General features: G+C 40.9%; 1 protein-coding gene across 4 annotated transcripts; it reads left to right on the plus strand.

Annotated features, from left to right (window-relative positions):
• Positions 1-142: 142 nt before the first annotated feature.
• On the plus strand, positions 143-22769 carry LOC116066857 (oxysterol-binding protein-related protein 3-like). 4 transcript variants are annotated; one of them, XM_035992924.1, is made up of 23 exons: positions 144-250; positions 7581-7686; positions 7883-7961; positions 8438-8554; positions 9402-9455; positions 9543-9656; positions 9833-9985; positions 10124-10214; positions 10387-10490; positions 10775-10864; positions 10985-11144; positions 11270-11394; positions 11508-11639; positions 12131-12224; positions 13852-14087; positions 14783-14920; positions 15989-16052; positions 16537-16615; positions 16761-16905; positions 17574-17718; positions 17883-18009; positions 20586-20708; positions 22005-22769. In XM_035992924.1, the coding sequence occupies exons 4-23, from the start codon at positions 8483-8485 to the stop codon at positions 22099-22101; spliced, it is 2343 nt and encodes a 780-aa protein (XP_035848817.1). In that variant the 5' UTR covers positions 144-250; positions 7581-7686; positions 7883-7961; positions 8438-8482; the 3' UTR covers positions 22102-22769. The 4 variants fall into 4 exon arrangements, with proteins under 4 accessions (XP_031178874.1, XP_035848817.1, XP_035848818.1 ...); XM_035992925.1 differs by having other exon boundaries at positions 184-201; positions 7495-7686; positions 7856-7961; XM_035992926.1 differs by having other exon boundaries at positions 230-250; positions 7856-7961.
• The last annotated feature ends 4 nt before the right edge of the window (positions 22770-22773 follow it).

Below are 22773 nucleotides of genomic sequence, written 5' to 3' on the forward strand. Positions count from 1 at the left end.
TTTACTTTGACATTTTTGTCTACGTCACTCTATGGTACGTTCAAAAAGGTGTCCGCCCAACCCTTGTTCCCGCCCCTCAGGTTTGTCCTCGATTGTGATTGGCTCAGTAGAGCGTCAGTCACTCCTGCCCTCTAAGCAGACCCTCCTCCTCCACATAGCTCCCCGGCATTGTAACGAGGTGGAGCAGTAACCCAAAGCCAGGTATGTCTCTACCATCAGGATAAGATGCTGTAGCTTTCGCCACAGAACCGTAAGCATTTCCTGTCATTAATACTCATAACCATGTGAAATGATGTTTCTGTTTTTGCGGTTAATGTCTGGCTTCCGTTTGAACAAAGCGGCAGAGTTGACAGCGCTTCTGTCGTGGCTTTAGCTCACTGTTTCAGCGCTGAAGTGAAATATCGCTTTCGATAGAATTATTAATGGACTTTCTCGTGCCATTTGGTGCCTCCGTGTGCCCGTTTGATGTGCCCATACTGTTTGAGTTTTATCGAGGCTGTGTGAGCGCAGGGTTCACGACCACATGGAATATTGGACATTTTGCCTTCGCTGACAAGTTTGAATTGCTGTGTTGGCTGTTGGCAACAGGAACTGAGCAGGGCTGTGAATTTAAACGGGACACCTGTGGTTTGTTGGTTTGTTCCCGTAGAGTCATGACTATATAATTTAACCAATCCGAATTGGTTGCTGTGCAGACATCACCCCCCAGCATAAGCAAACTGTTATCATTGCATTTAACGTTATTCAGTGTGTTCATATTAAATAAGTAGTGAGGATGTAGGCTGGTCTGATTTGATGGGAGACCTTCATTCAAAGTTGTTTGTTAAGTTTACAGTATGGCAGTGTTTCTGTTTTTTTAGAAAGGACAGTATTTTTAGCAATAGCCTGTGTTTTTCATGTGCAGTAGGCCTACTGAGTACAGTATGTTTCCCAGGAGGCTACACACACATCCTTAGTCAACATACACTTTGCAACAATTTTGATAATAAGTAATTTCTTCAGCAAAAAATGGTAAAAAAAAAAATCTGTCATTCCAGGTTCCATCATCTCAAAAGTGAATATTTGCTAGTTTTCTTAGGCTTCAGTGTAATAAAATGAATTATCTTTTGGTAATGGACTATTGGTTGAACAAAACAAACATTTGAATATGTTCACTATTTTCTAAATGTAAATTACTCTACTATTGATTGCATCCTACTCGCTATTAATTAATGAAATGACCATGAGCCGTTAAGTATTTTTTTTACTCCAGGCTTTTGTTGCGCTTGAGTGGCTTTGTTTTTATTATACTGTAAATCAATACTTGGCCTAGCACCTATTATTTCAGACAGGATCACTTTATGCATGAGTGGTGATGGCATCACTATCAATCACTGGGCCATTCACAGACTGCCTGTGGGCACACAATGCCAGCCCAGTACCCAACCTAGTGTAAACACAACTGTACCCCTGAAGTTTGTTGTTAACACATCACAGAGCTGTAATGACGTTATAGAATATGTGAAGAGTTTTACATTACAGAAAATAATGGAGAAGGGTATAAAATGGGTTTAATTACAATTCCTATTAGGGATGTCCCGATCAGGTTTTTTTGCCCTCGAGTCCGAGTCCGAGTCATTTGATTTTGAGTATCTACCGATACCGAGTCCCGATCCGATACTTCTATAATATATAAAAAAGAATAAAGAAGAGCGAAAAAACAGATCTAGGATGTTCCTTATTTTTTATTTAATTCACCTTATTTTAACATTCAACAACTCTGTTAACAAACAGAGCACTTCTGTTACATATCTCACAGTTTGCTATGGCAATGTTGTTGTCATCAACTTTATAATACCTCCAGACCGCAGACATACTCGCGCTTTCCGCTTCAAGCTGCTTCCGTGTTCTACTTTGCCGGCATTTAACCAATAGCGTCTCTGCAACAAAGTGATGTCATGCCGCACGCGTTGCTGTTTCTGTGTGGAGTCAAAAGGGTCTAACTCTGTGCCACCGCATAACTATAGATGTGTTAAAAAATAATGAGAATATATATACATATATATCCGAGTCCTGATCGGGAGGTAACATCCGATTCCGATCGAGTCTGAAACCACGTGATCGGGCCCGATTTCCGATCACGTGATAGGATCTGGACATCCCTAATTCCTATGTTCAAAAATCCATTATGCAAACTACTGACAGTTCTCTGTCTAATCTGGCAGGCAGAGTTACAGCTGAAACGATTAGTTGATAAATCAGAAAATTAATCTGCAACTATTTGGATAATCCATTCTTGGAAGTCATGTTTTAACCAACATGGCCAGCTTGTTTGTGGGGATCCTGAAAGTAAGGATGTGCTACTTTTCACTGGTGTATTTTGTTTTTATACTGAATAGCTTTTTGTATTGTTGGTTGGACAAAATAAGACATTTGAAGATCGCTCTGGGAATCTGACATTTCATAGACAAAGTGATAAATCAATTAATCAAGAATAGAATTGCCAGATTAATTGGTAATAAAGATAATCATTAGTTGCAGTCCCAGAAAGAGTAAAAGTAGTAAGAGGCTGCTCTGCAACGCAACAATCTGGGTTCAAACCCATGTGTTGGCATGTAGCTCTGCCTTGTTAAAAAGCCCTTGAGCAAGACACAGACTTAATCCCTACTGACTTCAGGGGGTGCTGTTCCAGGCAGGTCCTGTTAAACTTCCATGATCTCAAGCCAACAGAGGATTGTGCCCCAGGAATCAGTGAAGTCTATCAGTCAGCTGATTACAGTTCAGCACAAATGTTTGTTCTTGCTCTAACATTTCTGGGCGTGAACATCCAGCATGGCCAATGTGACTCACTGAGTTATCTCTATGTCACTCTCTCCTTTGCACAACACCCACTTAAAAGCTGGTAACTACATACAGAGCATTTCTGCCTTGACTAATACACCAAGTGGCCAATCTGAGAATAGCCCGTCTGTAATCTCTTATGGTTTTATAAGGTTATAGGATGTTGTGCCCTACTTCCAGCCAAGCCGACTGGTCGACTCTGACACTCTCATGTGAAATCATGTTTCTGCTGGTAACGGCACAGGTTCTATAAATAGCCCCATGTTTTATGCCCTCAGATTTTCCATTAAGAACAAACACAAACTGAATATATTCTTGCCTTTGCCTTTTTTTTTTTTGTATCCATAGCAACCCGTGATTGAGCAGTAACACGAAGTGTCCCTTGTCTCAGCAGGAAAGAGACGGAGAGACATCTTTTGTGATGTGGCTTTTCAAAAATACATCGGTCATGAATCTATGGGAATGCTGGCTCACAAGCTTGTTCTCTTTTTGTCTCTCTTTGAGTGCACATGAAAATAACTGACTGCTGAATGCCATATTGGGGCTGCTTTTTACCTCTTTGATCACTCACTGATGCCCACATCAGTTTTTCCTTTGCCTGCATACAGGAAATGCAGGCACTGTATTACTCCCAGATGAAAAATACTGTTTAAAACCCTCAGTCAGACATCATGTCACGGGTCAGATAAGCTAAGTGCTACTGCCACCAACCAATGCAAAACCATATGCTGCCGCACATCAGTTTCTCTACTTTTTTGTAAAATAAGGGTGTTAATGTATGAAGTAGCCAGATAATATAGCCATATGTGAGTCTATTTAAAACCCACTCTGTTTGATAATAAGCGGATGATGCACAGCTTTAATGTGAAGAAGATTTACCGGAAGATTCTGACGCTTTATTGGAGGTAGAGTCACAGATGGGCCATCTGTGAGGACCTTTTTGCAATCCCAGTCAGCCAGTAATGGGGAGGATATAGCCTACAAGGATTTGGATTGTTGGGTTGACGGCAGTCCTGCTGTTGCAAGAATGTGTATAGGCAGAAAGCAGATGGATTGGCTGCTAAATCTATGTCTGCGTCTTTGTCATGCCAGGACTCGAAACTCCAGTCTGACAATTCTTCTGGCTTTAGGCTAGTTGTCTTGAGCTCCTGTCATGGAAACTGGTGAACATCAGATGAGGCTTAGCTTCATGAAAGCTACAGGGCTTTCTGTTATACACAATATGTGGTGCCGGTAGCTATGGTGTACCTTACTTAGGCCTGTAACAATTATTACATAATTGTCTAATTGTCAATATTTTCACATAATCGCGGTTTCTTTGTTTAACCGTAATTAATTGCTAACATCAGCTAAGGTCTTAAGGACTAAGCCTGTTGATGGAAATTGTTGATTTTGTATATGCCAAATTGTAATAATATAACTAATTCTTGGTCAGACTGTTATGCGATGTTAGTTGTTGGCACTTGACCCCTATATAGGTTCATAGCAACAGAAATGACAAGGGGGGGGGGAGGGGTACAGTTACAAAAAATGTTTTATGATAATAAAGAGGCGTGGTTTACTTCATAGGCTGTGTACCTGTGTTACTACACTACGTGGGTCACATAACAGTGATATATAACCAAAAGGCATCTCCTGGGATTCATTCAAAACTTTATTTTGTGTAAAAAAAGTAATAAATAAATATTTTTAAATTAGACTGAGAGGCAATCATATTGTTAATTGCAATTCTTTCTGAGACAATTAATTGTACAGCAAAATTTGGAATTGTTACAGCTCTAACCTTAATGACTTGTTAAATAACTGTTTGAGTTTTAGTTGAACGATGCCTTTTAAGAGCGGCATTCCTGTAGTGCATTTCAGCCTAGGAACAAAGTTTGTCATGCGAGAGCTTTGAGGGAGCACCAGTGCTTAGTGTGGTGGCCATTTTAGGGGGCTGAGCACTTTGTTGGTTGCGGGAAATCAGACAAGTAGAAGAAAGGGCTCTACTCTTGTGTGTATTTGCATCTCTGCTTTTGGCTCATGGTGTCTCAAGCAGGTCTGTGCTCACCCTAGAAACTGGTTTTAAGTCCCATCTTAAAGAATGAAGTTTAAGGAAGAGGTCTTCTCTCATTGTAAGGTAAGTATAGGTACTTTTTCCCACAGTGCAGTGAAAGAGAAAATATGCTAGAGGGGGAAAAAAAGAAGAAGAGCATACCCAAGGTAGATCTATTTACTGTGCACACAGGTTTGTAGTTAGACCACACAGAACTTATGTTATACAAATGTTACCTCATGGTGTCCCATGCAGACCCCACTGTTGTCACACTTTTATACATCCAGACAAAACGTCTCACTTCTATCACCTTTAAACCTTTTATTCCCTCATTTGGGCCTTGTGACTCTGTGGGATTGGCCCTTGCCATGAGAATGACCCCTTTTCCATCTTAACAGATAATTTACAAGCTGTTGTGCTATTAATGATTGACTCCAATTACGTAAGTCTAAAGGCAAAACCCCAGCACTTCTAGTCTTACAGTCTTACAGTGCAGGAGGCTCAGTGGTGTACAATACTACAGTAATCACTCAGTCGAGGTAAGTAGGGCACTCAGTGGGATGTTTGGGGACTAACATGTCTCTGCTTCAAAAGTTCATCTGTGGCAGATAGTGTTCTAGACTAATACACAGCTTTCATACAGGCTTTTAAGTTTGTGAAGTGTGGTATGTGGTAAGGAGGTAGTGACACTCCCAAACTAAATCTGTGCGCAGATGCAGTGGCAAGTGAGGTTTTACTCAAAGGAAGTGTTTTGCTGCAAACTTTGCTGCTGAGTTGTGTGAAAGGGAAAAGGCTGAGGGAATAAAGGCAGGGCTGAGTGTGTTATGTAAAGTGGTGCTTTATGCTGCTGCCCTTACTCACCACGTATTGTGTTTATAATCATGACTGCAGTCTGTGCTGGAAATTTACCATCCAGGCCCTGAGCTCCTACTAATGAGATGAGATGAAGATATGCAGAAGTTGTGTGTGAATTCCTGAACTTGATTCTATAAAGCTACAGATGCAGCTGAAGAAGCCAGGCATGTCACAGCCTGAAAAGTGCAAACTGCAAACAGAACGACTTGACGAGCTAGGCTAATTTGAGCTCCCCAAGTTTATCATTTGAAGCCTACTCTAATCTGTTGTCTGTCTTTTTAGTCTGTGCTCCAGAGGCGTGGCGTAACTGGGCCGTCCACTGTGTTTCAGGCTGCTTTTAGCCCACTGTTGACCGTAGCTAGCTGTGTGTTATGGTGTGTCTGGGGTATCGAAGCACAGAGCACATTCTTTCCTGTTGATGACTCACGTCCTGACCAGGGTACTGACTGTAAGCGAGGCCTTGGGGAACTACAGAATACACACACACAAACCACCAGACCGTTTGCAGAGGATGGAGTTTGCAGCATGCTTAAAATCCAAGAGTTTACACAAATTTGCATGCGAGCACCCACAAAGCACAAAAGCATTCCCTCACTGGGTTGAATAACCAGAAAGAGATGTGCCCTGCTCACATGTACAGTACACAAATCCACTTAAACACACCTGAGATTAGTCTTTGATAATATCAGGCTGGGCATTAAAACACACAGAGGTATAAAATACATTACACAGGCAGGTTGGGGCGTGAGAGGAATGAATGTTACATCACAGTGAGAATGTCGTGTTCCCTGCTCATCCTTTACCATAAACGTGTACAGTGCATATCTATAATTATGTCGAGACTTAACGCAAAACTTGTCATATACGTGTAGAGCAAAACAAACTAATTCTTTTGTTTTTAATAGCGGCTAGTTTGGAATCATAAATTTGGACAGCAGCATTTTGCAAAACGATAACAACAAATTCTAGAACAAATCAGAGCAAGCTTGACATGGACCCTCTGTGCCACCTGGCAGAGCTTCAGATACACAACATTTGATCAACACATGAAAGAAAAAAATCACATTTTAAATCTGAAATACAATTACAGGAGAAGGCTGCGGAAGGAGCAATTGTTTGCTGGAACCAGCCACTGGTGAAACAGCAAGGATCAGGTTCTCAACTTAGGCAGTATGCAGATGGTGTGGGCTCTAAATGTTTATGTATATGAGCCGCTTAGTGTTAGAAATAGGTTTTGGACATATTTTACGTGGTCGTGGTTTAGTTGCGTCTGGAGTCATAACTTGTATTTATTATTTTTCAATGATAGATGCTCTGCACATTCCAATGGGAATGTTTGCTGTTTTCCTGAAGTTCACATGCTTGTTTACATGTGGGCCTTTGATCCTAAAACATTTCTGGTACCACCACAGCTATAGATACTGACTTTTAACATTTATTTGAGTTTTTGTGTGCACTTAGGTTGAAAGTATCACAGCCCGCACAAAGCCAGACGTCAGTCAGAATGCATCTGAATTTGCATGGTGCTAGTTGAACCCTGAACTGTGTGTGCGTGAGAGCTCGTGATAACGATTTCTGGATATTTGTGTCTGTAGCTTCCTTAAAGCAAATATACTTTGGGGATTTCTCTATTCTCAATTAGACTGCTCATAGTTAGTCAGACACACAGTGAGTAAGTGATTCCTCTGTTTTTATCTGTCGTGTCCTGCACGCTGCTGCTCTCCTCTTTTAAAATAACCTTTGTGCTGCTCTGACATCAGTACGTTTTTAACCTTTCTCCGCAGTGCTGACTGTTGTGGCGTGGCCTTCAAAGGTCAGAGTGATGCTCCTGGCGGCTCTGCTGTGATCTCTGTTGCTGCTGTTTCCACAGAAACGAGACAACGGTGGGCAGAAAGCAGTCAAGTCGCAAAAAGATGCCATCGACGTCACCCACTCACAGTGACAGCAGCGGCTCCTCTAAGCACGACAGTAACCAGGTATGTGTGTGTGTGTGGTAGTTTGATGTACAGTATTGGAGTTTTTGATGTGTTAACAAAACGTGCTCGTAGCCACTGTTAGAATTTTAGCATTTGTTCTCAGTTCATATCAAAGCAGGTCAAATCTTATTACTGTGCATGTGTGTGTGAAATTGATTCAATTCTTAAGGGCTGTTCTATAGAGATGTATATAAAGATGGACAGCTTGACAGCTCCCCAAAAGTGAAGCCAAAACATCTCGATCGCCTCCTGGTTGGCTGCTGGCTGCAGTATAGGTAATACATCCCGCCCCCTCAATATTAGCAGATGGGACCTGTGCCAAACTAAAAAGTACAGTTTCTGTCATTTTAGGTAATTCTTATCACACTGATATTTGTTTAATTGTTTATTCAAGACTGGTTTTAATTTAGTTATTTGATGTTATAAAAACGTGTTGAAACTTCATGATTGACAGCTGTGATTGACTCGCGATTGGTCGGGCGGGTGTAAGGGCGGGACTTAGATACAGCCTGATTTCCTTGCGCAGACTCTGGCTCCAAAATTACAAGAAGGCAGCGCCCGTAACCGGGATAGTTTGGCTTCACTTTTGTACAGTGGGAGAAAGTGGAGATGTGTCGGCCATCTTTATTTACAGTCTAGAGGTTGTTCCCAGTGAAGATGATGATATGTGTTCTGTTTAGATTGTGTTATACCTCCTGTTATTCCAAGGGAAATTTCTGTCTAACACTATTGCTCCTGTGTCTCCGTTCAGGACAGTTGGGAGATTGTAGAGGGGCTCAGGGGGGCTCCCGCCAGTATGCAGGAGCCTGACAGACAGGAGGGCTTTCTGCTCAAGAGGAGGAAGTGGCCCATGAAGGGGTGGCATAAGGTGAGGCCTTTTACAGCCCAAGAAGGCAACAGCATTGGAACACGTCTTTTTATAGAACACTGCTGCTGCCTTTTTGTTAAACCAAAGACCTATTTTCACTCTGAACTTGATTGCTTTTGATACAGAGGGTGTCAGATAGTAAGCCACAGCAGTTTGCACTTATTCGCGGTGTTTCCTAAAAGGATAGATTGTGTTCTAAAATGCCTCATGTCCATTTTGGTAAAGAAATACAGCAATACTGTACATGGGTGTTTCTACATCAGTTGTGATCTCTTACCTGATGATAGCAGGACTGAACCAGCAATGTTTTCAGTCCAACCTAAATGTTATCTTTTAATACCTCAGGCTATTTCCACATTTCCTCCTCCTCACCATTATAGTCCTCTGTATTTCCTGCTTTCCATTCTTTGTATTCCCAGCTGATTATACTGTAACCCTGACTCATCTTCCTCCCCCTCTTCTGTGTGCATACCTGGAAAGTTCTGCCTTGCAACATGATTGAATAGCCACGTAAACAGACAATATTTAAACTCACAAGGAGGTTTTCGGGTACTGTCGAAATGCTTTATCAGTGCATTCTTTTTTGACTGTAAAACTAAAGTGAGCAAGATGTGCTTGTAAGCTGTTTCTATGTCGTTATCTATACTGCTACTTATTTCCCTGCTGCAGCAATTTGAATGGCAGGGTCAAGGGAAAGTGGTGTACAACGGGTACAATGTCTTTTTTATTGGTGTTTACTATTGTACAATCTAAGAGTGCAATAAACATGTGATTCATGGGTGGCAAGAACTGAAAACTGAGTAATTTGTGTGAAGAAATATTGATTGTTTGATTTCTTCCCACTTAGAGATTCTTTGTGTTGGAGAAAGGCATCTTGAAGTATGCAAAGCGTGGAACTGATGTAGGTATTACCTCAAGAGCGCCCTCTGTCTGTCATTCTTGCATTACGACACATAACAGACACGCTTACAAAGTGTTGTGTTCACAGCTGAAGAAGGGAAAGCTCCATGGCTGCATTGATGTTGGCCTCTCTGTCATGTCAATCAAGAAAAAAGCCATGTGCATCGACTTGGACACAGAGAATAACATCTATCACTTAAAGGTAACTCCTGACACCCATGTTAACGTGAGTCAGTGCCATCTCTCATAGATAGATGTACGCAAATGCATGAACACCTACATGCTGTCTTTCTTATTTACTCTTTTCTGTTTCGTACAAATACACTGACAGCAGCCGTCTCCCAGTTACTGCTCCTAATTTGACTTTATGGCACCCAGGTGAAGTCTCCGGAGCTGTTTGAGGAGTGGGTGTCAAAGCTGCGTCATCACCGCGTGTTTCGGCAGAACGAGATTGCCATGTATCCCCATGAGAGGCACCTCTTCCACCCCCACGCCTCATCCTCCCCCTCCCTCAATGACTCCCTAAGAAAAGTAAGTTGTTTTCCGTTTGCTCGTTTGTAGAAAACATAGTTGTTCCCTTAGATTTGACACAGTAGGGATGCAGTTATGTGAGGTTGCATATGCCTCACCCTCTCTCATCTGTCTCATCCTTCTCTCCCTCTAAAACAGAGGGCTACTCTCACTAAGCAGGCGTCAGTCCACCAGGCTAAGGTCAGTTCTTGGCTCCATTCCTCAGAGGACATGAACAACTGCGGCAAAGGTTGGTTGTTATTTTGTCACAAATTGTCTCTTTGCTTGCTTGTCGCCCCGCCTTGTCAACAGTTCCTTTTTAAAATGTGTCTCACTGCAGTGAATCTTTCACGTTTCATATTATCTCTCACCATCGCACGCACCCAAACTTTCATCTAATAATAATCTTTCTTTCACGCCAGACTTGGAGGAATGTGAATCGTACCTGCTCGAACTCAACCTCCTGCTGAAGAGCATGGAGGTCCTCCATCGCACATACTCAGCCCCAGCCATTAGTGCACTACAAGTAAGCACAGGCACACAGATTAAGTTCGCTGTCATGCAAAATGTAGAGGTGTTTACTTTATCAAAGCTATTTGCTGAAATATTCAATGGAAATGCATTTGCCAACTTTGTGGGTGTAACAGAAAAGTGACTGATTTTCCAAGGGAGTAAGAACTAAAATACTGATCTTACTCATGGAATATACGTATGTAAGACTGATGAAGGGTAAAACTTTTTTTCTGGTCAAAACGGAATGTCATTTTGTTTACTAATCCCTTAAGAACTCTGTTTCTCGTGGTACCACAGGCGTCTAATTACGACATGCCCAAAAAAGAGAAGAGGCCAAGGAGATGGCGATCCAAAAACAATGGCAAAGAAACCAAAGCCACGCTACAGGTACGCACAGCTTTTCTTTTGAGAATTATTAAGAAACTAAATTACAATTAATCAACGGTGGGAAATGAAGGTAAAATAATGGCTTACAGCTCTTCACCTTTCTCTGTTTTTGTCCACCAGGTCCCAAGCTGCATCTCCTCCCAATCCCCCCGTCTCCACGCCTCCAACCCCAATCTCTCCACCACTGAGTCAAACACCCAGGAGGTCTGTCCTGAATCCCCGGACTCGCCTACAGACGCCTCTCGTCTACAGGAGGACTTCTGCAGGCTGGCCAACAATAGTGAGTTTCTGCTGGGATGTCTGCTAGTTTGCAGTTTGTTTTGTAAGCGTGTGCGTCTACATGGTAAGATAGTTTCCATGACAACTCTCCACCTGTTTTTCTGTCTGGCGTTTGCTTCTCTCCAGTCCACACCACACTGAAATCAGCCTTTAGTTCCCTAGTGGCAGAAAAAGACAGACTGAGGCACACCATCGACATGCAGGCGCCACAGCCAGCGCAGGTTATGGGTTTGAAGAGCGCCTATGCCTCAGTGAGTGTCTCTGTGACTCAAAAACATTGGTTCTGCATCACATCACACATGTCCACCACCTATCACCACAGGTCCAATTTCACTCAGCTGACTTTTTTTTTAATTATCATCAGGAATGTCCAGGTGGCTCCCACTCCTTGGTCCACCAGGTGTCCAATGAGAGCAAAGCTTCTATCCCAGAGTCCATATCAGAGTTTTTCGATGCGCAGGAATACCTCCTCTCCTCTTCCTCTTCTGAGAATGAGGTGAGACAATATCTACTACCTTATTCTCTATGTTCAAAGACAAATGCATTGGTCTATTAATCATCTTAATTGTTTCGCCCGTCACAGTTTCAAGGTGCAGATGACTTATTTTGTATGTTTAAAATGATGTAGAGCAGAAAAAAAAGCAGCAAATCGTAAACTTTTTTTTTTGCGAGATTTTTTGACTATAATCAATTAACTTACTATTTGTTTCAGCACTACAATGGTCAAACAAATCAAGTTCAAGTCTAATGAAGGGTTAGTTGTGCAGGAAAAGTAATCTATGTCTTATTTTACTCATAGATCCTCCCCAACACAGCTGGTTTTAGCACAACTAACACCTGCAAGTCACAACAAACATGCTGTACACTGGGTGCACTTTTTTTTTTTTTTTTTTCTATTCTGATGACTTTTGGGTTCGTTGGGTTTTTGTCCTTGATTCTACGTTCTGGTCGCTCGCTGACCTTTCAACATTGATTTTCTGTCTCCAGGTGTCTGACGATGACTCGTATATCAGTGATGTCAGTGACAGCGTCTCCATGGATACCTACAGCAACGAGGGAGGCAGTGAGAGACACAACTCTGGTACATGATACAGTAACAAGCTGTGCGTCTCTGTATGTGTGTGTGTGTGAGGACATCAACTCCCTCCACAATGAGAAAGACAGAGACAGCGCAAAGAGACCGTATTCTGTCAAAAAGAGGCAGGGCTTGTCTGTCTTAAGGCTGTTTTACAGTCGCCGTAACTGAGCTTGCGCGCACCAATGCAATGTCAAAATGACGTAGATCTCTCTGGGGTGCCAGGATTTTGAGTGCGCAACCAGAGGGCGCGCACCACTCTATTTTTTTCAGCGGCGCGCGACAAAGCGGAAACGGGAAGCACGAACAAGCTCGAGAGCAACCGGATGCCAGGACTCTCAGAGTGACTGCAAGTCTCTCTTGTAAACTTACTGGGTTAAGATGAGTTCTTTTATGGCGAATGAAAGGCTTGATCCGACGAAGTAGGTCATCGAATCAAATCGAAGCATTGACTTCAATGCTGCTGCCAGTTCTGCCGTTGTTTACCTTTTTCTTCTTCTTCTGGTCTGTAGAAATGGCAAAGTCTGTAGCCTTTCCTCATTAGCGCCACCTCTGTTCAGGAGAAGACTGCAACTAGTGGCGCGACCACCACGCGCGAGTATAAACAGTTACGGCGCTCCCATGACGTCACACTGGCGCTTGACAGCTCGGCTGCGGCAAGTAGACCCCACACATTAGGGCACTTGGGTGCGATTGTGACTAAACCTCTGTGTGCTTTTGTGCAAGTGTTGACATCAAATACATTCTAAATGTCTGGAATCATTGAAATGACTCACCTGCTTAGAGAAATGTGTTGAACATGACCACCACCGACTCCCAGACGTGTTTACAAACTCAGTACGATGTTTCCTCATTCAGTATGTGACAAAGCATCTGTGTAGAGGCATCATTTATTCACTGCTGAAGATGGTGTTAGATTTTCACAAGCCACAACTAGCCACAACCTTTGCCGTCGGGTAGCTGGTAGGGTTTGAATTACAATGACTAGAGTTGCAAATAGAAAGTTTGGTTTTCATCTGGTTTAGATCCAGAGAGATATGGAGAGTATGATTAGCGTCTGCAGAGAAAGGGGTAAATGAAAATGTCAAGATATTGGTTGTTTAATCTCTTCCGTATTTGTCTTTATCTAGATTTTTTCTTTTAGTGCGTTAAATGGGTTTCTGAAGGCTTATGCCAGTATGATGAGTATTTTTGTATTGATGCTGATACAGATATTTGTGTCAATATTTTGTTTTGTATAATCAAATTCGACCATATTCATTCCCAAAAAATATCCAAGGAACACACCCATTCAGTCAAACTGAAACATCTCCCAGAATTTCCTTATTTGCCTCTCAAACAGCATTTAGACAATGATGGGACACCACCATGCTCCATTTAGACAGGTGTACTGCAGCGTGTTCACATTGGGTGAAACAAGTTGTATTGCCAGACTTAAAGTGCCACCTCTGAAGTTACAACATACCCTATCTCCATCAACTCGGCTTTGAACATTAGAGATTTTACAACATCTGGTTTAAACAATGCGCACACTCAAGCAACTCCCTCTCTCCCATTTCAGCTCTCACACACACTCACTTGTCTCCGCTGTTAAAAATCTCACCAGTCTTCTCTCCACACTTCTCCCCTCTAGTTAGCAGCGTGGTGACCCTGGCTCATCGGCGCTCCGTGTTGCCCTCTACCAGCCCCACCAGCAGCGTGAGCCTGTGGAACATCCTGAGGAACAACATCGGCAAGGACCTGTCCAAGGTGGCCATGCCAGTACAGCTCAATGAGCCACTCAACACCCTGCAGAGGCTGTGTGAGGAGCTGGAGTACAGTGAGCTGCTGGACACCGCCAACCAGACCCATGACCCTTACCAGCGCATGGTGAGAGGGGAAAAAAAACACACTTGATGATAATGCATGTACAAACCTGCAAGATCTAGATAGAGCCATGTAAGAATGTACAAACAGTTAAGAGAGGGTCTAATGAACGGAGTTATTTGTACACCTACACACATGCACAAAGCAGTCTCACATGAACATTGGCACATGCACTTACTGTATAATAGGAAAAAGACAGTTGGAAGTTACATGGTTTTAATAAATGATTTTAGTTTCTGATGTACATGTGTTAACTAAAGTGAGAAACAGATGAACAAATATAGATAAGAAATGCGTTTCGAGCTTAGTTCTCTTCCTCAGGCAGATTTTTAAAAGCTACTCTGATGTTCGTTTTTTGCTCTGTGCACTATTCTGTTAGAGGCTTTAATAAATATTTTATTTTTGCAAGCAAGATGCTTTCAATTGTAGTTTTTTTCTTCCTAGGACGGTTTGGAAGACTTTTTTTTTTTTATTTATTTATAGTTGAGGCGCACTTGCACCTAAATATTTTTCTACCTAAAATGATGTTATGTATGAACATACTCACACACACAGTTTATATGTCCATACAGTAGTCCCATGTAAACAAAGTTGGTGGTGTCATACACATACATTGTACACACAGTCATGTTCACAACCTCATGGTGACAAATGTACCAATACTTAATGTAATTCATCCCCTCTGCTTTTCTGTGCAGGTGTATGTCGCTACATTTGCAATATCTGCATATGCATCCACCTACCATCGAGCAGGAAGTAAACCCTTTAACCCTGTCCTGGGAGAGACATACGAGTGTGACAGACCTGATAAAAGCTTCAAGTTTATAGCTGAACAGGTAGAGGTTACATTACAACACACACATGATTCACTGCATGGGAATACACTCCCTGTGTGTGTGTGTGTGTGTGTGTGTGTGTGTGTGTGTGTGTGTGTGTGTGTGTGTGTGTGTGTGTGTGTGTTACATTTAGTATTTTTAAGCATTGAAATGTAATTGTCAAATTAATTGTCAGTGGTTATGGTATCTCATGTCAGAGGCAGTGGTGGAATGTAACTACATGTAAGTACATTTACTCAATTACTGTACTTAAGTACAAATTTGAGGTACTTGTACTTTACTTGAGTCTTTTCTTTTCATGTCACTTTCTACTTCTACTCTACACTACATTTCAGAGAGAAATATTGTACTTTTTACTCCACTACATTAATCTGACCACTTTAGTTACTTTACAAATTAAGATTTTTGCACACAAAGCACATGTAGTTTATAAAATATGCTGTTTTATTATTAATTAAACTACCCAACAATATACAGGCCTACTAGTCCAGCTGAAATGATTAGACCATTAAACACTAGTTGACTGACAGAACTGTTTTGATTGTTTCCTTTTAAGTACGTTTTTTTAATGATACTTATAAACTTTTACTTAAGTAACATTTTCAATGCAGGACTTTAAATTGTAAAAGAGTATTTTTACTGTGTGGCATTAGTACTTTCACTGAGGTAAAGGATCTGAATACTTCTTCCACCACTGGTCAGATGCATTACTGAAGGTATTGTGCACTGGAAGAACAGTGCCCTCTTTCTGTTCTATGCTTGAAAGCAATTCACAAGACTTCTCACAAACTCCAATCCAGTAGCAAACCACGTAAAGCAGCAAAGTTGTACACTGACCTGCCATTCGTCTCTCTGGTGGTCTGTTTGTCTACAGTAATTCTACTGATCTCTCAAAATAAAATAAATGTAGTAATGGTTTATAGCTGGCACAAAAAAAATGTCATAGGTTTCACCTTTCCCACCTTTTTGTTTTTGATGATACAACGTCCTGATCTGCAGTGTCCACTGTGTGAAGCTTTTGATAAAGTGCCTTTATCTCATCTTGTATCTCTTCTCTTCATTTCCCAGGTGAGTCATCACCCACCTGTGTCAGCATGTCACTCTGATTCAAGGAACTTCACCTTTTGGCAAGGTTAGCAGGAGAGAGCATGTTTGGAATAAACGTCTCATTTCTGTCTGGACCACACCTTTTGTTCCTGAGTGTTTGACTCATGCTGTAGGTTATATTTAAAGCGAGAATTGGTGTTGTGGGAGATTAGGTAACCTCATTTAACCTCATGTTCCCTCGGTGATCACTCTGTAACTTTCCATCGCATGATAATGAAGTGATTGATACCTACATACTCTGTGCAGATTATCCTAATGTGACCTTACTTGTAGACACTTTAAACAAAAAAAAACAAAGAAGCTGTGCCAGCTATAAACAAAGACTGCTGCCTGTGTTTGCTTTTCCCTTTGTGCACATGAATAAAGAAGCTGATTTATAAAAAGACGCTGTTTGCCGAGGAGACCAGATAAAGCCTTGAACATTTAAATTAAGACAATATGGCAATTTTCATTGTCACAAGCACTCACCTGTTATTTTGCGATCTGTTTTTTTTTTTTTTTTTTTTTAGATGTCCGATGGAAAAATAAATTCTGGGGCAAATCCATGGAAATTGTTCCCATGGGAACCACCCATGTCACACTACCTGCGTAAGTCTTTTACTTATTGTGTGTGGGTGTGTGTTTGCATGTGCATGAGTGTCCACGTCATTGCGCACAGTATAGGCTGCAAGTGTAAGTACTTTGGAATGAACCAACATGCAAATTAAGTACATTATGTCTGTGATTTCTCCAGGTTTGGGGACCACTACGAATGGAACAAAGTGACGTCCTGCATCCATAACATCCTGAGCGGCCAGCGCTGGATCGAACACTACGGAGAGATGTCCATCAAAAATATTAACAGTGACGCCTGCCAGTGTAAAATCACATTTGTCAAGGTGAGGAAACACAGATTTTAAAATCACTGTTCCAACTGTGAATGACAGAAGCTGATCTTTATTCCGCAATTGATTTTTGAGGGTGAAGAAGTTGGGTAAAACATGTTTTAGTCCCTGTGGGATGTGACTTGCACTCCAGAACATTTCATGTGTCATTCCATTGTAGAGACAGACTTCACCTATTTGTACTTAACAAACTGTTGGTTCTCAACTGTTAGTGTGCATCTGTTTGTCACATTCACATGAACCTCTGTCAGACCCTTGTAATCATTACAGTTGCCTGGCTTTTAGCACCAGATTTAAGAGTTGCCCGTCTCTGAACAAACATGTCAAATATGCCCCTCTCTAAAGAAAAGATTACTGCAGATTTCTTTAATGCAGTGCTTCCAACTCAAACAGACATGTTTTACTTTCAGTATGGCGTATCAGCAATACTGTCAAGGCAAACAGCACCATCTTCTGGACAAAGATAGGAACAGAATTTTCAAACCATGAGCATGGAAAATTACGCAGCAAGAATCCAATCCCTTTTAATACTGACATTAAATCATACATTATTTATCACAAGTGTTAAATTTGTTACTTAGGATGTCTGCTCTCATTTTGTGTAATATACTTCTTCCATCTAACACACATAAACAATTTTCCTCTTCCATTTTTTTTGGTAGGCAAGATCATGGAGCTCTACGGTGAACGAGATAGAGGGAGTGGTTACAGATTCGAAAGGAAAAGTTGTACACTCCATCTTTGGAAAATGGCACGAGTCGGTTTTTCAAGGAGACCCACCTTCTGCCACGTGTATCTGGAGAGCAAGTGAGTGATTGGTCCCTGGGAATGTTGGTTATACCGATTTTACAACACGGCACTCAAACAACAAAACTGAGATTGACATGACAGCTGTTAATGTGTGTGTGTGTGTGTGTGTGTGTGTGTGTCTGTGTGTGTGTCTGTGTGTGTGTGTCTGTGTGTGTGTGTAGACCCCATGCCAGTGGACCACGACCAGTACTATGGCTTCACCCAGTTGGCGGTAGAGTTAAATGAGCTGGACTCCACCCTGAGACCTCTGCTGCCCCCCACAGACACACGCTTCAGGCCGGACCAGAGGTTGGCACTCTCTATCTGTCTGTCGTCTTGATTTCTATTAGTTTGTCCACAGACATCATCCCTACCCATTTTAGAAACTTGATATTTTATTACTTTTTTTTTACTGTTTAACCATATTTTCTAATATAATGGGTTCTACAGGTAACTCTGTAGTCTAAATGAATGTAAAGACCATTTGGCCTAAAACATTTTTACAAACATGATTTTGTGGGCCAAGTCTAGTAGAGCCCATGTGGTGTGAAGCAGTTAATGCCTGAAATATGAACGTAACCATGGCAACAGACTATGGGAGTTTAGATCCAGGGGAATGAAGTCACAAGAATAATTATTGACTCGTGTAGAGGTTTTAATTTAGAATTTAAGATTTTGAACTCCAACAAATAAGTTATTATACATATTTGGTTGGATGAATAATAATAACAAATTAGTCAACGCAAGTAGTAGTAGTAGTAGTAGTCATAGCTGTCACTAGAAAATGGTTTTACAATGTAAATGCAAAAGGCATTTTGACATGTCACAGTAGGAAACGCACAGGTGTAAATAATAAGATGATGATGATGATGATGATGATGATGGCTGACTTCCATGTCACAGCTTCAGTTTCAGGGTCCTGGTATTGTGCATGCTGGCTCACATTTATGTTGGAAAAAATTTCCTTTTCACTTTTTTTAATTCAACATGTAAAAAATGTGTTGTATTTCAGCAGTATATTAAAAGCAGCAGAACTAAGGGACCGTTCGGTATTTATGGAATGGACCACCGGAGGCAAATACGGGAGGGTCATGTCTTTTTATATTTTTCTGAGGGGAGGGTCATCCAACATTTTTTAGTCTGGGTGGGGGGGTCACCCAACTTTTTTATACATGAAAAGAGCAAAATTTCAAAGTGGCATGTTTGGTGCATATTTATCCATGTAGCTCTCAGTCTCGGCCCCCTAACAGATGGTTCTGACCGCATGGTCGGAGTTTGCTGGGGGGGTGCAGGAGGAGCACTGCCCCCTGGTGGCTCAAACAGGTAATTGCATTGTTTAAAAAATGAGTGGAATAATTACATCTGGCATGACCAGATATTAAATAAATATCTTAAATAACACAAAACAACTAAATGGTGGTAGGTAATACATCTGATTTCATGTACTGCTTTAGTAAAAAAAATATTACCTGGCTGACGATGGGAAGCAGCAGGACGCAAAAAAACGAAAGTTACTGTTGCACTAGTCTGGACATCTTGCCGTGCCAACCTTGCAATAAAGGTTTCCTAAATGCCACGTATATAAATGTGATGTCAGCTTACTGATTGATTGCGGGTTTTGTGTAGATTTGGACTTTAATACGTTTATTCCACTTTGTTTAAACAGCGAAGTGGAGAGGCCTCGTATGTGACGCTCATATCGACCTTGCTGGATACACTGTATAATTAACCTTTTTGTGGATCTACTGATCGCTGTGGATTACTTTTTTTTTGTCATTGGATTACGGCAAAATACGGATCTTTTTTCTCAACGTATCTTAACGTTTTATGGTGTGACTGCGCTTGGTTTCTGCGTTTGGTACATTTTAGTTGAATTTAAGCATCTGTCTATTTCGTTCCAAAACAGCCGTGCCGCGATTGGATTTCATAAGGGAGAATTGTTAAATTGTTACAATGTAACTTAAAAACTTTAAAAATAAACATGTGTTTTGGAATATAATGTTCAGCTTCGGCAGCTTTACCTATGTGCTAAAATATACAATGACGATAGTGAGTCCATAGCAACCAGTGTTGAATTGTTATTACCCAGTGTCCTTTGCTGAATGGTCTCAATGTTTTATTGTTTTATTTCATATGAATACTAGTTTACTAGAGGAGTAACTTAGTATTTGAAGTAATGCAGTAATGCATGAAGTGTGCATTTAGTTTCCATGCTTATTGTGTTTCCACAACAATGTTAGTAAGTAAATCTACTGAAATGGCCACCACACCATAACAGAGGAGTGTGATGTGTAAGATGAGAATGCAGAGGTTAACTCCTGTATTTCATGGCTGTAAAAATCAAATGGTATCTGTACTTCTTTGTTAAGTGCAAACTTGCACGCGAGGGGAGGGTCATCCCATTTTTTTGAATCATTTTGGAGGGTCATAGGAAAATTATTACTGACGAGGGGAGGGTCACGTCTTTTTAGGTTAGAGGCCACAGAACTCCTCCGGTGGCCCCTTACTTAAATAACGAACGGTCCCTAAGTACACTTTTAATATTGGTTTATTCATCGCAAGTAATATCGTTATCACGATATTCAACAACATTATCGCATATTTTCCTCATATCGTGCAGCCCTAGTTGTCACTAACACTTGTCCTTTTCCCACTATGACAAGTCAGATGTCTGCTGTGAAAAAGGCCTATCTGCAGCTTCTGCACCAAAGTATTATACTCAAGTCGGCTGCAACTACTATAGCTAACATCTACCCAGAGACAAGGAATGCCAGAATGTTCCTGTTTGTGTAGGAATCAGTGGGATGAATCGCAGTGGCAATCTAGTACGACCAAATTTCTACTGTTTCCTATCCTGACTCACTCTCTTTGTGTTCTTTGTCCAGGCTGTTGGAGGAGGGGAACACAGAAGGCGCAGAAGAGCAGAAACAGAGGATAGAGCAACTCCAGAGGGAGAGGAGGAAAGTGCTGCAGGACAACAGCATGACACACCAGCCACGCTTTTTCAAGTATGCTGCTGATTTCTTTTTTCAACCAAATTGTTCTTTCGCACATGATCAGAGATCACCTCCATAGCAGCCACTGTGTCTTATGTGGTATAAATGTCTGTGGCTGTCACAGTCTGCAGACTTGTGATGAACAAACCGGGTTGTTAAGATAACCGTTCATGACTAAAAAAGTAATTCTCTCTAATGTGATTGTCCATTACATCACATCCATTCCAGAAGTGATATGTGACTCATCACTTCTGACATGCTCTATTAAGTAATAACTTATAGTTAAACCTAGACAATTCAAAATACAATCCTCCCTTATATTCCTAGATGTTTTAGATCAGATATTTGTTTTAGCTCAAAGGGATACTTTTCCAATTTTAAACCAGCTCTGTGTCATCTTTGTGTGGGCAGTGTGTTTAGGTGAACGGTGTTTGGCTTCTTGAGCAGTGAGACGCTCTGCAGACCTGAGCTGGAGCTGGATTTAAATCAGCAAAATATCTCTTTAATAAAAAATGTTATACACAAAGATAAGAAACATTTCTGACATACACTATCTATATTATTACTACTATTATTATTTTATTATTTCTATTTCTTATAATACTTTTTGTATATTTTTCCTATTTCTATTTAATGTGTAGTTGTGTTATTCTGATTAGGCATGGGCCGGTTACCTTTTTTAAGGTGAAAAAGTCAAGGTTTTCAAAACATTTTCCGTCATACGGTTCCTAAGGTATGAGCTGTTTTTTGAGTGATGAGTGGTGAAGGAGAGAGACTGCAGTTTAGTAATCCGTCTCCCTGCCAGTGTGCAGTGTGTTTAAAAATAAAATACATTGTGTTCAATGGGAAAAAAAAAAAAATTTCCCAGACACTTAAAAAAAAAATGAAACATTTTGAAGCTGTAATTGCAATACCGTGAAAACGTGATGTTTTTGCTGAAGGTTATCATACCGTCAGAATCGTATACCGGCCCATGCCTAATTCTGATCTGTGTGATTTATTTATTTTTTTTTCTTCTTTTGAGCTGCTGTAACGAGGGAATTTCTCCAGTGTGGGATTAATAAACTCTATCTTATTTTATCTTATGTGGTCTCGGCTAGACCACAGAATGTTATGACATTATAAAGGCACAAAAACTTCATTTCATGATCCAGTTTTAAGACGGTTTAATTTAATATTATTATCTAACATTATTCTGGAACTGGTGTAATAATTTAATACCCTGAACATTTGACCAGTATCACTTTATTTAAATATGATAATCATTCAAGTGAATCAATCATTGAGTGATTTGTGTTGTGTCGGCAGGAAGTCTAACGATGACACGTGGGTGAGCAACAACACGTACTGGGAGCTGCGCAGAGACCCTGGCTTCAGTAAAATGGACTTCCCTGTTTTGTGGTGACCTCAGGATTTAACCAAACCTCTCCACTACAACTTAGAGGGAAGTATAAAACTGAACTGAGACCAGCCTCCAAGTGTCCTGACCTGGTTAACATGAATGGCTCCATGTCATGGTAACCCAAACCTATATGGACTTCCTGCTTCCTCTTTCAGGACTGAGCAGAGCCTGTAGAACGTCTGTTGGTTTTGTTTCTCTTGTCTATTACTTTTCTCCTCAAGGTTACATTTTCTCCTCATTATCATAACTGTAATTGACACAGTGTCAGTATAGACTATAGATCCATATCATTATGTTCATCTCAGCATTTACCAAAGTGCCTTTTTATTGCAGTGCCTCACTTAATCAACTGCTGTAGCAGTTATGCAAAAACACCTTTATTCAGAGACTTTTTAAAAAAAAAAAAAACTTGTTTGGATGGTCAATGTGGACTTCACTGAAGTGTGTGCATCATGGTTGGAAGTGAACTCAAAACCTGCTCAATTATTTCTCCATCCAGTCAGCATCACAACCCAAGGATTGTTTTGTTCAACTAGAAGCTGATCAGAGGTGCTGCCTTGTTATAATGAGTCCTGACTATCATAGGACTGTGGATAATGTTTATCAATTAGGCAATAATACTCCATGTTTAAAGAAGAAGATAATAAACTGTACAATGGATGGACAAGTTATGGT

Source organism: Sander lucioperca, chromosome 16, assembly GCF_008315115.2.
Source record: "Sander lucioperca isolate FBNREF2018 chromosome 16, SLUC_FBN_1.2, whole genome shotgun sequence".
In the NCBI taxonomy this organism is placed as follows: domain Eukaryota; kingdom Metazoa; phylum Chordata; class Actinopteri; order Perciformes; family Percidae; genus Sander; species Sander lucioperca.